This window comes from Squalius cephalus (assembly GCF_949319135.1).
Source record: "Squalius cephalus genome assembly, chromosome: 15".
NCBI lineage: Eukaryota > Metazoa > Chordata > Actinopteri > Cypriniformes > Leuciscidae > Squalius > Squalius cephalus.
Genome location: NC_137136.1, coordinates 15,522,669 through 15,535,535, shown reverse-complemented (window position 1 = coordinate 15,535,535; position 12,867 = coordinate 15,522,669). Strand labels below are relative to the sequence as shown.

Genomic DNA, 12,867 nt, shown 5'->3' with positions numbered 1-12,867 from the left:
ATTGAATCATATTTACTGTATGAGTAAATTATTAAAAGAAAGGAATTGGTCTGCGTTCCATATCGAGGACTTTTATTTTGCAAAGAAACGGGAAACGGACAAGGGTCTTGGTTGTGTTATTTCAGCCGTTTCAGTCTCATCTTCTCATTTTCAAAAATCAAACACGCTTTTGCTGGATTCAAGGTTAGTAAAGCACAACCAAACAGGTAAATCGTTTAATAAAGCTTTAAAGATATGTATTGTAGCGAGTGCACTGTGCAGTAATCGCGCTTCATGTTACAGCGAGTTTAAATGTATCTGCGCATGATGCAGCGTTAAATCGCCTGATTTTTGTTATGTGCCATTGCCGCCATTGTTTACTTTCTCTTACAGTCGAAAGAGAAGGACCGTATATGTTAGTTTCAAATGAGTTTCTACAATCTTAATTTGAATGTGTTTTTAATTACAGCAATAATGAAAAAAAAATAATATGTGGCTATTTGTTTTTTACAGCATGGAAGCACGACTAAATCCTAATAAGAGGGGCAGGGCCGGTGGGAAGGTGAGCTCTAATAGTGCACTACATCTTATCAGATCCAGTCAATCAGCGTTATCCTCACCCTACCGCGTGGATCTAGATTCTAGACCATTTACAGACATTAGGCTTGTTCGACTTGAACCGGCGCTGCACAGACCGATCGGTTTATGACATCAAAGTACCGCGAGAGCAATTCAAAAGCATAAGGAGCCGTCTACTTTCTATTCGTTCTCGCGGTACTTTGATGTCATTCACCGATCGGTCTGTGCAGCGCCGGTTCAAGTCGAACAAGCCTTTACTTATCCGTTTAGAACAGTAGTTCTCATTAAGAACTTCTCAAACACTGGTCACTCAAAAATAACAACAGGAATTTGTTATTTAACGGCCCTTCTATTAAATATGAATGCATGTTATTGATCTCATTGCTAACAATTAATTCATGCATGATTTGTTGATTCATACTTGTTTATTAAATAAACATTAGTATGCATGCACATTTATCCAGCAACATATAGTTCAAATTTGTTTTTGTGAAACCACTTTTCTCTGGTGACATGCAAGACTTCCCCAATTATTTAGTCCTCTTAAATCCCATTCCTGGACGCTCGCATTCATCTGCCTCCTTTGTTGAGTGAATGATTTGAGTGCATCCCAAAATCCAATTAACAACGGATGTTCATCACAATTAGTGATGGGAATTTCGGATCATTTTACTGACTCGGATCTTTGAGTCTCGTTCAGCAAAATGAACAAATCATTTCGTTCATTTCAGCAGAATATATTTTAATTGTAACATGTTAATAGCCAAATTCCCCAACACATCGACTTATGCAAACGTTGATCACATTTAAAACAGAAATGATTAGTTCACCTCTCGAGTCTTCGGGTCCGAGACGTTCGTTCATCACGAGTTATGGAAAATAACCTTCATGACAGAATTTCACGAATGTATAAATTGTAAGAAATTTGAAACCAGAAACGCATCACGTAACTAAAAAACTAAAGGAGCTTTTCCACTGCATTGTTCAGCTCAGTTTGCTTTTCCACTGCAGTTTAGTACCGCTTCACAGTGGGTGGGATTATAGACTGTTCATTATAGTTACGCTGCCTCTACTGTCGTGACGTCATCGGAAACGTGACACAAACGCATGCGCACAGGAGCAATGGGGCATATCTATGGTGTTCTTGATTCTCGGCATGTGGATCTTTTTCACTGCAAGACGAAGAAACTTGTTTTTTGGGGTTTGGTGTCTCGTGTCGCAAATCCAATGGCACTGGGAGTGACGATTCTCTCTTACCAATCAGTGATCTGCAGTGTTTACACGTCACATTTTATTATCGGTACGGCTCGCTTGGAACCTCAACTGAGGTGGTACTAAAAAAAGTACTAGGTACTGTACACAGTGGAAAACCCCCCAAAAGTGAGCTGTACTGAGCCGTAACATGCAGTGGAGAAGCACCTTAAGTGAACCGTACCATGCAGTTCATCAAAGCTCAGCCTGACACGGTGATGCAAACTCCTTGTTTGATGGGTATTTTTGGAAAGATTCATATTGTAGCACCATCATTCAGCTGTAAGGATACAGATCTTTCAGCAAAATGAACTGAAAAAGACTGATCTCACTGTGACCAACTGAATTTGTCATAGTGTTGAAGAGGTGTGGGAATCCTTCTATTTTTATTTTTTTTCATAACATGTGACATTCCTCACCCCTCAAATTGTTAATCTCTAACTCTTAAGAGATTAATAGTAAAAATGATATTAGTCTCTGCCCTTATTGTCTGTGAGATTTTACGAGTATTTGTAGGATATTCTGCTATTTGAAACCGAAACAATATTTAATATTAAATAACAAAGAGAGTATTAACTTCTAATAAAGGGAAATGGTTAAGTGGTCATCACATATTCAGTGCAGACCTTGTATAAGCAACTTTTGACATATTTTTTTTCCTAAAGTAGCTTAAATGTAATTATATATTAAAAAAATAAATTACATTGTTTTAAAAATCTCTTAAAAATAGTTAAATTGCTGTAATATTTCAAAATATCAATGTTTTTACAGTATTTTTTTATCCAATAAATGCAGCTTTGGTGAGAATAGACTTTTTTGAAAAAACATTAGAAAATCTTACCTACTTCAGACTTTTTATGTCCGTAGTCTGTCATTGACCTGACAGTGCTTTTTTGTCCTGTAAAAGACAGATAAGCACTAATATGTTTTAAAAAAAAACCATTCTGCAGTAGAATGTAACTTGCAGAACATGTTACTCCTGTATCATCCCATATGTTTTCTTGTTTGCCTGATAGAGCCCATTCTTGGGGAGATGAATAAAGCACAATTTTTCTGTTGAGTGTGTTTGGCGAAGAGACACTTTGTGTCCTCACGTCCAAGGACTGTCAGCTTCTACTCTTAAAGTGGAGCGGAGAATTCAAGCAGAGGAGGAGGGCGAGCTCTGCTCTTCACCTCCGGTCCTGTTATATCTTTCTAATTCCTCTCTATTTCTCTCCCCCATCGACGATTTTATTTGTCGCCTGTGACAGAAAAAGCAGCAGCTCTACAACGGTGACATAGGTAAGTGCCACCCTCAGGACCCTTCAGTTCTGCCCTTCAGCTGTGCCTGGCCTTGGTAATGTTATTGCCATGTGCCACTTCTGGGTTTTTCAGAGCTTTGGAGCTTCAACCCTGAACACATCACACAAGCACAGCTTTCAAACTAGCACCTTTTTCAGACCAATGCTTTGCACTGTGTACATATTTGAACTGCGGTGTGCTGAACAACATTAGAAACATCAACATCGAGCTCCTTCGAGCAACATTAGAAAAGTCAAGACCTGTTCTCGCCATGTGCTGTAACATCAGGTCGAGATCCAAGAATGCTAGGAGGTGGAGTATCCCACCTTCGATCCCTGTATGCCCACTTAGGGTCATCTAACTATAGTGATTGTGGTGCTTTGTTAAGGGCATGCATTAAGCTGCCCAAGGAAAGTTAACAGGAAATTCATTATACTTCAGGTGCCACTAGCCTTGAACTCAATTAGAACGGTTATGCTGCTGCAGTGTGATCGGCTGAGGTCTCAACTGGTGTGCTTTTGTTGTCACTCTTTGCTTGTGACCAGAAATACAGCGGGCATCACTGCAGCATTTTCATTCAAATCTGTTGTTTTTATATGTTGTTCAGCGTTTAAGTGCAGAGAGGAGAGTTGTGGCTCACTTTTCTGACCACAATTTTTCATCAACTATGACTGTTGCCTATATGTAGGCCTGGGGGTAACCAATGAACGAGTGCTTTAAGCACTCGGCTAGTTTTGTTTTTCAGTAACCACTTAGTACTGTATCAGTAGAGTGGGTGCACTTCTTTACTTTAAGTCCTGGTTCACAATTCCTGCCCACGTGCTTTTTGATTTGACTAATTCATGTGTTTTTCATCAGTCTTCACCTCCAAGAATGGATCCATCCAGACCATACCCAGCCTGAACAAACGGCTCAAATCAGTCACCGACACTGTTATTGGTGGGTAAAGATGTATATGCTATTATATAAATAAATATGAAAAAAATGTTGCTTCCTTAAATGGCTTCAGTGTACTTGACTGCTTTTTGTTAGTGACCGGATTCTGGACTGAATCTTAAACTACTTTGAGTGAGTAATCTTATGTTTGAATACATATTTACTTTGTGTTTATAGGACTGCAGTACATATGGGAGTATCGAAGCCCATCTAAGTCGGCTCCTCCTCATTACCAGTGTAAACTGTGTGTAGTCCAGCAGCTGCAGAATGAAATAGCAGCTCACATCACCGGCTGGAAGCACAGCTTCAGATACATGGTACGATCTTCACAATCACTTCCAGATAGATCTCGCAGATTAGCTCTGCCCATGCTTCTGATATAATACACATCCACATTATTATTATTTTTGGTAAACAGAAACAGAACCACAAAGACAAGGTTCCTTATGAGGAGGAGGATGCGCTTAAAGATCCAACCACAAGGAAAGCCATTAAAGCTGCTGCTGCGGAAGTTGAAAAAGCTGAGGGAAGAGGTCAAATTAAGGTAACAGACTGCATGCTCATGTGCTCTTAAGACTTACACAAGTACTCTTTTATTACATAATCTTTTTCTTCTTCTTTTCTTTCTTCCAGATGGTGCTAAAGGAGCCATGTGACGTTATGGCCTTTCAGGGCATGAGTAAGTCAGTTATTTTCTGTCATACACCATTCATTCAATTCCCCATTAATAAAATCCAGCCCTGTAGTTTTTCTCATTGAATACTCGTTCACTTGGAAAGACGTAATCTTATGGAATGAAAGCTGGTTGCTGTACTAGCCATTTCCTTAACTGTACTTGGGTGTCCTGGTCACCTGTTATAGACTGACCCTTACTTTGTATGGATTGATGTCATACTACCCTCAGAAGACACTTCATAACGAATAAAGAAATTATTCACAGCTTGGAGTAAATTCAGATGCTGCAGAGCAACAAACGCATGAAAAGAATGCATGAAATTTGCAAGACGTCTTTGATCTGTTCGGTCCTTATCTTTGCTATTCATTCCTTTCTGGTACAAAGCAGATAAACGCTAAATTCTCCTAACTGGGCATGTGTAAACCCTATTAAAACTCACTGAGATGATATAGACGGAACAAAACATAATAAAGTTCTCACGCAATTCTTCTGGCAGGATAATTTTATTTAGCATATCTCACCATTCACTGATGCGTCCAGGTCACACTAACTCACCATTATATGTTTGGTCGAAAATGCAACTGCTCTCATGTTTTGCTGCAGGACAGCAAATGTAAGTAAATTCTGTCATCTTTGCAGGACTGTGATATGAGGAGAGTGCAAAGTAACATTTTATTAACAGTGTTATTCGTTGTTGTCGATTCTGAGGATTCTGATTGCATGGCTTTATCCTTCTCCCTACACTGCCACCCATAGGTTTGGCATAGTTATGATGGCGCTCGATGGCATATTTATGCGGGTTGATGTAAATGACAACTTTTTTGAAAACGATGTTGAGTGCACGATGCTATTATTGAAAACGGAGGGGGGGAAATATTCGTTTCTCTAAATACCTGGCTATGTGTAAATGTGGCCTAAACATGCATCATCGTTTTCAAATGCCTCTGTTTTCATAGTCCACACTACAATGCGAAAATGCTGTTTTCAACTTTATCCAATTTGGAGAGCGTTTTCAAAAAGTTTAGTTTTTTTTAATAAAAACGCGCTCTCAGTGTGGACAGAAGGCCAAAACGGAGAGAAAAACATGCCTTTTCAAAAGTGTGGACAAGGCCTATTCCTGTTTATCTGCACTCAGTACCCTTGACATTCCAGCATGAAAAAAACTCAAAGGTTTCTAGCTTGTCATGAATTTCTACAAATATTAGAGATTTTGCGAATAGCCAATTTCGTTGTTTTTCATACACATGAGTTTAGATGTCCCAGTTCACTCTAACATTTAACGAGATTTTGTTAACATTTGTTTTAAACGATACTGAAAAATCACACACATTTTAAAAAAGAAAATGTGAATTGTCCATTACCAGAACATTTGAATTGTTTGTGCCTGTAGAGGACTGGTAGTCAAGAGACAAGTCAGTGTTTCTTGCAAGGAATTTAATTAGAAGTAACAAAATAAACTGATATTACAAGAAATATTTTATTTCTTGTCCATATCTACCCATATTTTTGCTCATTGACTAATTTGTGAAGATATACCTACTTTGTGAAAATGTTCTTAATCATCTGTCCCAGTATCACTTCCCCGCTAGCCTTCCTTACCTCCAGTTGCACCAGACATAGTCAGTTGTTTTATGTTGAATGTTATTGTCTAACCATATTTAAGTGTATTTAGATCTACTGACGAATTCTATGCATATGCCATCCAGTTATTTATCCAGATGTTTGTTTTTCTTAGAGTCCGCACAACCCAATCTAGGGTTTACAGGATCTGGCATTCTTGGGCCCCCTCCCAGAGGCATAAAACACGGTTAGTGTCTCACTAGTGTGTTTGTTTGTGTTGATAGAAGCAAAGGTTAAAAACAATTATTTGGAAAGATTGTTCCGATAGTTGCTTGACGTTTTTTTCTCACATTCTCAGGAGGTCCATTTGGAGGTCCCTTTCAAGATCCCATGTACATGGGGGATTTTCCACCCCGTGGTGGCATGATGCCTGATTTCGCCCCTGGCATGCATGGAGGTATGGATGATCCTCCTATGAGGAGAGGTTATTCTGATATGGAAGATTTCACTAGCCCTGGTCGCTATGGTAATGGCATGTCTGGACCAGACAGGGGGATGATGGAACCAGAGGACATGCATCGTTTCCCTGATGATGGACATATGGGCATGGGCCCTGATGGTTTTGGGCCCGGCCAGCGCAATGATGGTATGGGCAGACCTTTCCCTAACGACATGTCTATGAACAGCAGCGGGGACAGATTGATGGGACATGGCCCTAAAGGCCCGGAAAACAATAGCCTCCCTGCAACACTGCTCAAATATCTGGTACTGTTTTCTTTTGGATTTACAGTGTTTGTCGAAGCACTTAAATTGTTTAGATTATCAACTGTTTTGGGTTAACAAACTTTGTTTCTTGTTGATTATTAGGACTCTTTTCGTATTGAGAATGAGGACGATGCTCAGATTGTCTTAAAAGTCACACAGAAGCTCACGGATGTTCTGATGGAGTACCGCCTCAGAAGCATTTCAACGGTAAATGCTTCCAATGATTACTTATTATAATATGCATATTGTTTTGTTGTTGTTAATTCAAAATTGCATTTCTACATTCTGTTTACTGGCTCAGATCAAATTCAGGAATAGAATTGGAACTTTAAAAATCACATTCTCAATGACAAACAACTTTGGTTATTATATGAAAATATTTGACCTCAGAATCTCAGTTGGTCCAGATAAGGTTGTACACATAAGTACAGGTTATTCATCAAAGAGACAATACACAATTTAGTCTAGTACTTCTAGCGTGGAAATTTAAAAACTGGCTATTTGGGTGATTAAGAAGCAAACAGGCAGTTTTTTATTTGTGTTGATGTTGGTATAAACTATAAAGAGTTTATGAAACCAGCTGCAGAATTGGTTTGTTTGTGAACAGGATGTGGTATGCTTCGTTTCCTTTATGAAGTATGATAACATTTTCATTGAAGACTTCAGTGATCTCAAACCAGTTTTACTGGGTTACTTTTTAAAAATAGGTTTGTAGATATATATTTTAATGCTATCATATACCTAATTCAAACATTAATGAAGGATAATGACTCTTTATCCTTCATTAGTGTTTGATTTATATGCTTACTTTGTAAGGAAGTAAAGGTTTTTAATGTCGTGGTACTCGAAATAGCTTATTTTCTCTTCCTCATTCAAGCTAAAATGAAACCCTTGTAATAGGGTTTCTCCCTTCTTGAAAGACTTGCCATTGTCTTGTCTTTTGTAAATCTACCATTGCCTTTGTAATTTTTTTTCTGAGTAGTATGAACTACAAGATCTAAAGAAAGACAATAAGTCATCTATCACATGATTAGCTTTGTCTGAATTATTAAATAAAATAAAAATGGGTTTTCACAGTTAAGTTTGAATTTGAATTGTTTTTTCAGGTGCCCAGTCTGAAGCCCCTGCCCGCAATGAACTACTCATCCTCATGTCTTCCAAACAGTTCTAATGACAGATTCTCCAGCGGCATGCCAGGTATTGCACATTTATGCTTATTTTTCATTCATTTACTAAGACTCTACTTTTGCCAGTAAATGGTTTGCATCCATATAAAACGAGTACCTTTCATTTGTCAAAAAATTGGTATTATTACGTGGTTATGTAAAATACAAACTATTGTGTGGAATTTCCAGTATCATGACTCATTGATTCCATGATTTCAACCCTACTCTGCTAGAAACCGAGATGGGTACAGAGGCTGATAACATGAGCCGAAATAAGCAAAAAATAGCATGTCTGTCGTTGTGATTTCTAAATGCATAAAGTTAATTTTCACTCAGACTGCTCTACCTTCACAGGTCCATCAAGATTCTACAAGTGAACATTCATCTGATGGATGTAATCAAGACCTGGATCCAGCCTGCTTTGCCTGTTTTTGACATGGCTTTCTTGACTTAGTTCATGACCAAACACTTTTTTTTTTCCTTGCCTTTTAGGTCGTTTTGTTTTTACAATGTATACATGGGTAGATTTATTTTAAATGTTTAATTTTTCTCTTCCTTTCGCGCTCGGACATGATAAACATTTGTGTGCAGTTATTTGTAATAGCAACAATTTTTAGTGAGTGATTTAAACAGTCTTTAAGTGGTCAGTGAAATCTTCAATGTGACATTTTGTTCTAAAGGTCTGTTGCCATAATTGTAAAATAAACTCATAGTTCCTTAAAGAACCTTATTGCTCCTTTTGTATGATTTGTTGGTGCAGTTCCTATATCCCTTGAAGACATCCTCACTTCGATCAGGTTGTCCCATAGTTTGATTACAGCATCTTGTAGTCTTGAAATTAAGCTCTTGTCCCCGTTGTTGAATCACAGGACAGTTATTTTGCCAAGAGATATCTCGTTTATTATTAATTGTCAAGACATAGGAGAGAAAAACAATTTACTGGAGAGATGATGTCCGTACTCAAAGTTTGGGCGTGTATATGCCAACCAAAGGAACCTATCCCTACAAGGTGGTAAAACGTTGTTCATGTTTAAAATAGATGTATGTCAGTCCTCCTTCCGTAAAGAGAATACTTCAGTCAACATTTTCCATAGCCTCACAAGGGAGAACATCTGCTACATTGCATGTACATTCCAATGTGGTTAAAATAACTCTTCTCAGAGTCTCTGACATGTAATCCTCACACACAATTTCATGTTCTTAAAAAATAATATTAAATAACATTTGTCTTCATCTCCATCAGTTTTGATCTTATATCACTGCTCTCCAGTAGAATTCACGATCTGCATTGGTACAATGAATTTTTATTATCTGTAGCCTGCTTAAACTGGGAAATGTGGTGGGTTGCATTAACGGAACACAATGATACTGATCAAACAACACCCTCAGATGTTTTGTTTGATTAGGGTTCTTAAATATTTATGTAGACCACTTTTCATTGATTCTCATCTCATTTTCCCTTTATGTAGTGCAGTGCAAATGGCATTGCGTAAATGAATTTGCATCATGTCGCGTTTCCATTACCCATGCAAATTGAGATGGAAAACTCCCCAATGGAAACGCATCAATTTCACAAAAACTCCCATAAATGGCAAAAAAAAAAGTTTTTTACACTCACATGAGGTGGTTTTTCAGGCAATTCAAAAAAAGAAATATGTCGCAAAACTGCAATGGAAATAGTTTTTGTGCATTTACAGGTCACCTGACATTGATGGCAGACAGAAGATGAGACAGAGTTCTTCATTAAACTCATAACAGACAAGTATTATGGGAATACTGGAATCTAAACAACAAAGAAATGCCACAATATTTTACGACCTTGAAGCAGATAGGAGGGAGAAACGCTTCATACGCACCGCTCCCAAGTATATGGGGCCTTCCTTGCCATTAATGCTTAGATAACACACCAACATCTCCTTCGATTAAAAATAATGGCTAGTGCGGTGGCTGAGATATAATTTAAAATATTAATTTTTATTGACAAATTAGAGACTGAAAAATTGTCTGAAGCTGCTTGTGCAAGTTTAATTGCAATATAACATCAAAATGTCAAATTAAATACAAATTTATCAAGTCACGAAGACAGAAACAACTCAAAGTGGTTTCTGTTTTAGAAATAGGAATGTATAGAAATGGCAAATCAAAATACTGGCTACCATACAGACATGGTCAGAAACCCTTTTAAACATCTTGTCTGTAACAAATTTCTGATAAACTTAAAATATATACAGTCTAACCGAATAACTCAAAAACAAAATTGTAATATGCAATACAAGATATCTGGGATATATCCGTATTTGTAATTGAAGCCAGTAAGCTGTGTGTTCAGCAGCAACAACTGAGCTGGAAAAAAGCAGCAAGTGCAAGAGTTTTAAATGTGGATATGTACAGATATTATTTAAGCACTTGGAGTAGTCCTTAATACTTTGGCAACCATTGTATGAAAAATATTGAGGTCTTTTTTTTAGTATGCTCCTTCCATGTGGTACTCAAAATATTGACTGGGCATCTTCAATTGTTGTACCCATAATAGCTTGAGCTCATTGATTGCCAGAGTTCCAAATTTCTACAGCATTTGGCATGAGAAAGCTTGTTATAAATCTTCAAATGAATTATTGTCCTCATTAACATAGATTTTACACCACTGTTGGTGTCTGAAGGTGCTGAAAACATCTCACATCTCCAGTTGTTCAACTTGTGCCAAGTATCTTCTCCATCTGTTGACGTGTGATGCAAGTGAGTAGAATTTTTGCTCCCATAAAATGCTTGCCGTGAAGACTTTGGGCTTGTCTGGCGACTTCCTCACATCCAAACTGCACGATGGCTTCCCCAACGCCATTGCCCTGGCTGTCCACAAGCAATATGATTGCATTTTCAGAGATGTTAAAGTGCATGAAAAAATCTCTCACCTCTTGTTTCCTGATATCTGCAGGAAAATTGCGTGCATATATACACGTCATGGTTAAATGTTTCTTTCCATAAGGCGGTGGCCTCCAGACACATCGGTTTCTGCTGACTATGGCAAGTATTTCTTCTTTAGTAATGGATGACACTTCAATGTTTTTTAAGCCAACAGTAGTGCCATTCATGTTCAGAGCTGAGGCGTAGTCTTCTGCATGCTCAAAGGTAATGAACGCAGTGCTTGTCCTCTCTCCCCACTTGTTTAATAAATGTTTTATTCTATGGTTTGGGATTTCTTGACAGCCGAAAATCTTCTTGATCTCCGTCTTGGTTATATTCCTTGAAAGATTATTGACAATAACAGATTGTTCAGTTTGAGGGGATGGAAAGTTCCGGCAGAATTTTTTAGGAGATCCTGGGGAGGGCTGTTCTTCTGCATTTCTTTTGGTTAAGAAACCTCTAGTTGCATTTCTATCTGCGTTTGCCTCCTTTTGCTCTGATAAACTGTGAGGCTTGATGTTTTGCATGCAATTTTTTGACTGCTCCACGGCTTCTGTCCACATCTTCTCATGGGCAAATCTGACCTCCACATTGAATTCTTTGAATTTTCGGTGGCTGTATTTCAGCCCTTCCTCTGCATCTGCAAAACTAGCCAGCTTTGCCATACAGCACCAGCCCAGATCCAGTCGAACTTTCGTAATGACCTCCAACACTGGCAGTCCCCGTAGGAACTGGTAGATCTCTTGTTTGGCAACAGAGTCAGGAAATCCATAAAGCCGAAGGTACCCTGGCTTACAGATATTGAGGTTTTCTCCTCTGCTTTTCTGCTCCTTAGATGCCAAGTCATAAGTAAGACTATGCTGAGCATCCGTATTTGTTTGGTTGTCAGTTGTGGAATGATTGTGTATTTTTGGAACGTTTTGGTTGATATCTTCAAGCGTTTGGTGGGCCGGACTTTGGCGATTCACTTTGTTGTCTGAATGCGGTCCGTGAATAGCAGCCATTAGACTAAGCAAAAGAGCTGCATTGGTGTCAGGTGGCGATGATGGCACTATTTTGGTCTCAACTGTTGACTTTGGTTTCCTCAATCTCGACTCCATTATTCTCTTTAACTCAGCCAGACTGCTGATATGTAATGAAATGGAGGAGCCTCTGAGGAGTCTTCCAGAGTAGCGCATGGCTAGTTGGCCTTCTCTCTCTGTATTAAAAATAATGAAAGCTTCACCCATCGCACCACCGATGATATGAACGCCACCCTCAGGTATGTTCAAGCCATGGAAAAATCTGCGAATATCTTCAGATCCTGCCTCTGTGTTTAAACCTTGCAAACGCAGAACCACTACTGTCATGATCAAATTCTTCTCACAAACCACTGAGATCTGTTTAAAAAAAAAAAAAAAGAGGCAAAAAGCAAACATTTTAGATATGTTTCTCGAATATTAAAAAACACACACACACACACACACACACACACACACACACACACACACACACACACACATAAACGATGTACAAACTACTGTTTTCTCCTTTTTGTTCAAAACTTACCAAAGGGCACACACAAAAAAATCACACCAGAAAATTCCCTTACAGCAAAAAAAATCGAAACAAATGTGTCCACAGACCTTTACTTACCGTTTGTTTTTCTTTAAAACATATACTTCAATATAAAGTGTTCCCTGCACAAAACTTTTTCTGTCACAGAAAACACGCGGTAACCTGCAAACTGCACACCACATGCGTCCGGTGAGTAACTCTCAACTTCCTCTAGAA

General features: G+C 38.4%; 2 protein-coding genes across 2 annotated transcripts; one reads left to right on the top strand and one right to left on the bottom strand.

Annotated features, from left to right (window-relative positions):
* The first annotated feature begins 44 nt into the window (after window positions 1-44).
* LOC307172297 (uncharacterized protein) lies at window positions 45-9,093 on the top strand. Its single transcript, XM_079894569.1, has 12 exons — window positions 45-183; window positions 493-541; window positions 3,060-3,090; window positions 3,949-4,029; window positions 4,204-4,343; window positions 4,445-4,570; window positions 4,660-4,705; window positions 6,438-6,509; window positions 6,621-7,027; window positions 7,130-7,234; window positions 8,134-8,224; window positions 8,548-9,093. Exons 2-12 carry the CDS (start codon window positions 494-496, stop codon window positions 8,568-8,570), a joined length of 1,170 nt encoding a protein of 389 aa, XP_079750695.1. The 5' UTR covers window positions 45-183; window position 493; the 3' UTR covers window positions 8,571-9,093.
* Window positions 9,094-9,395: 302 nt separating this feature from the next.
* rbm12ba (RNA binding motif protein 12Ba) lies at window positions 9,396-12,863 on the bottom strand. Its single transcript, XM_079894567.1, has 2 exons — window positions 12,730-12,863; window positions 9,396-12,473 (listed from the first exon to the last, which is right to left on the bottom strand). The coding sequence occupies exon 2, from the start codon at window positions 12,441-12,443 to the stop codon at window positions 10,884-10,886; it is 1,560 nt and encodes a 519-aa protein (XP_079750693.1). The 5' UTR covers window positions 12,444-12,473; window positions 12,730-12,863; the 3' UTR covers window positions 9,396-10,883.
* Between the last annotated feature and the right edge of the window lie 4 nt (window positions 12,864-12,867).

Coding starts and splice junctions, on each gene's coding strand:
- LOC307172297 (XM_079894569.1), top strand. CDS start 494: ATGGAAGCACGACTAAATCCTAATAAGAGGGGCAGGGCCGGTGGGAAG. Junction 7,028..7,129: donor CAACACTGCTCAAATATCTG/GTACTGTTTTCT, acceptor GTTGATTATTAG/GACTCTTTTCGTATTGAGAA. Junction 7,235..8,133: donor GCCTCAGAAGCATTTCAACG/GTAAATGCTTCC, acceptor TTGTTTTTTCAG/GTGCCCAGTCTGAAGCCCCT.
- rbm12ba (XM_079894567.1), bottom strand. CDS start 12,443: ATGACAGTAGTGGTTCTGCGTTTGCAAGGTTTAAACACAGAGGCAGGA.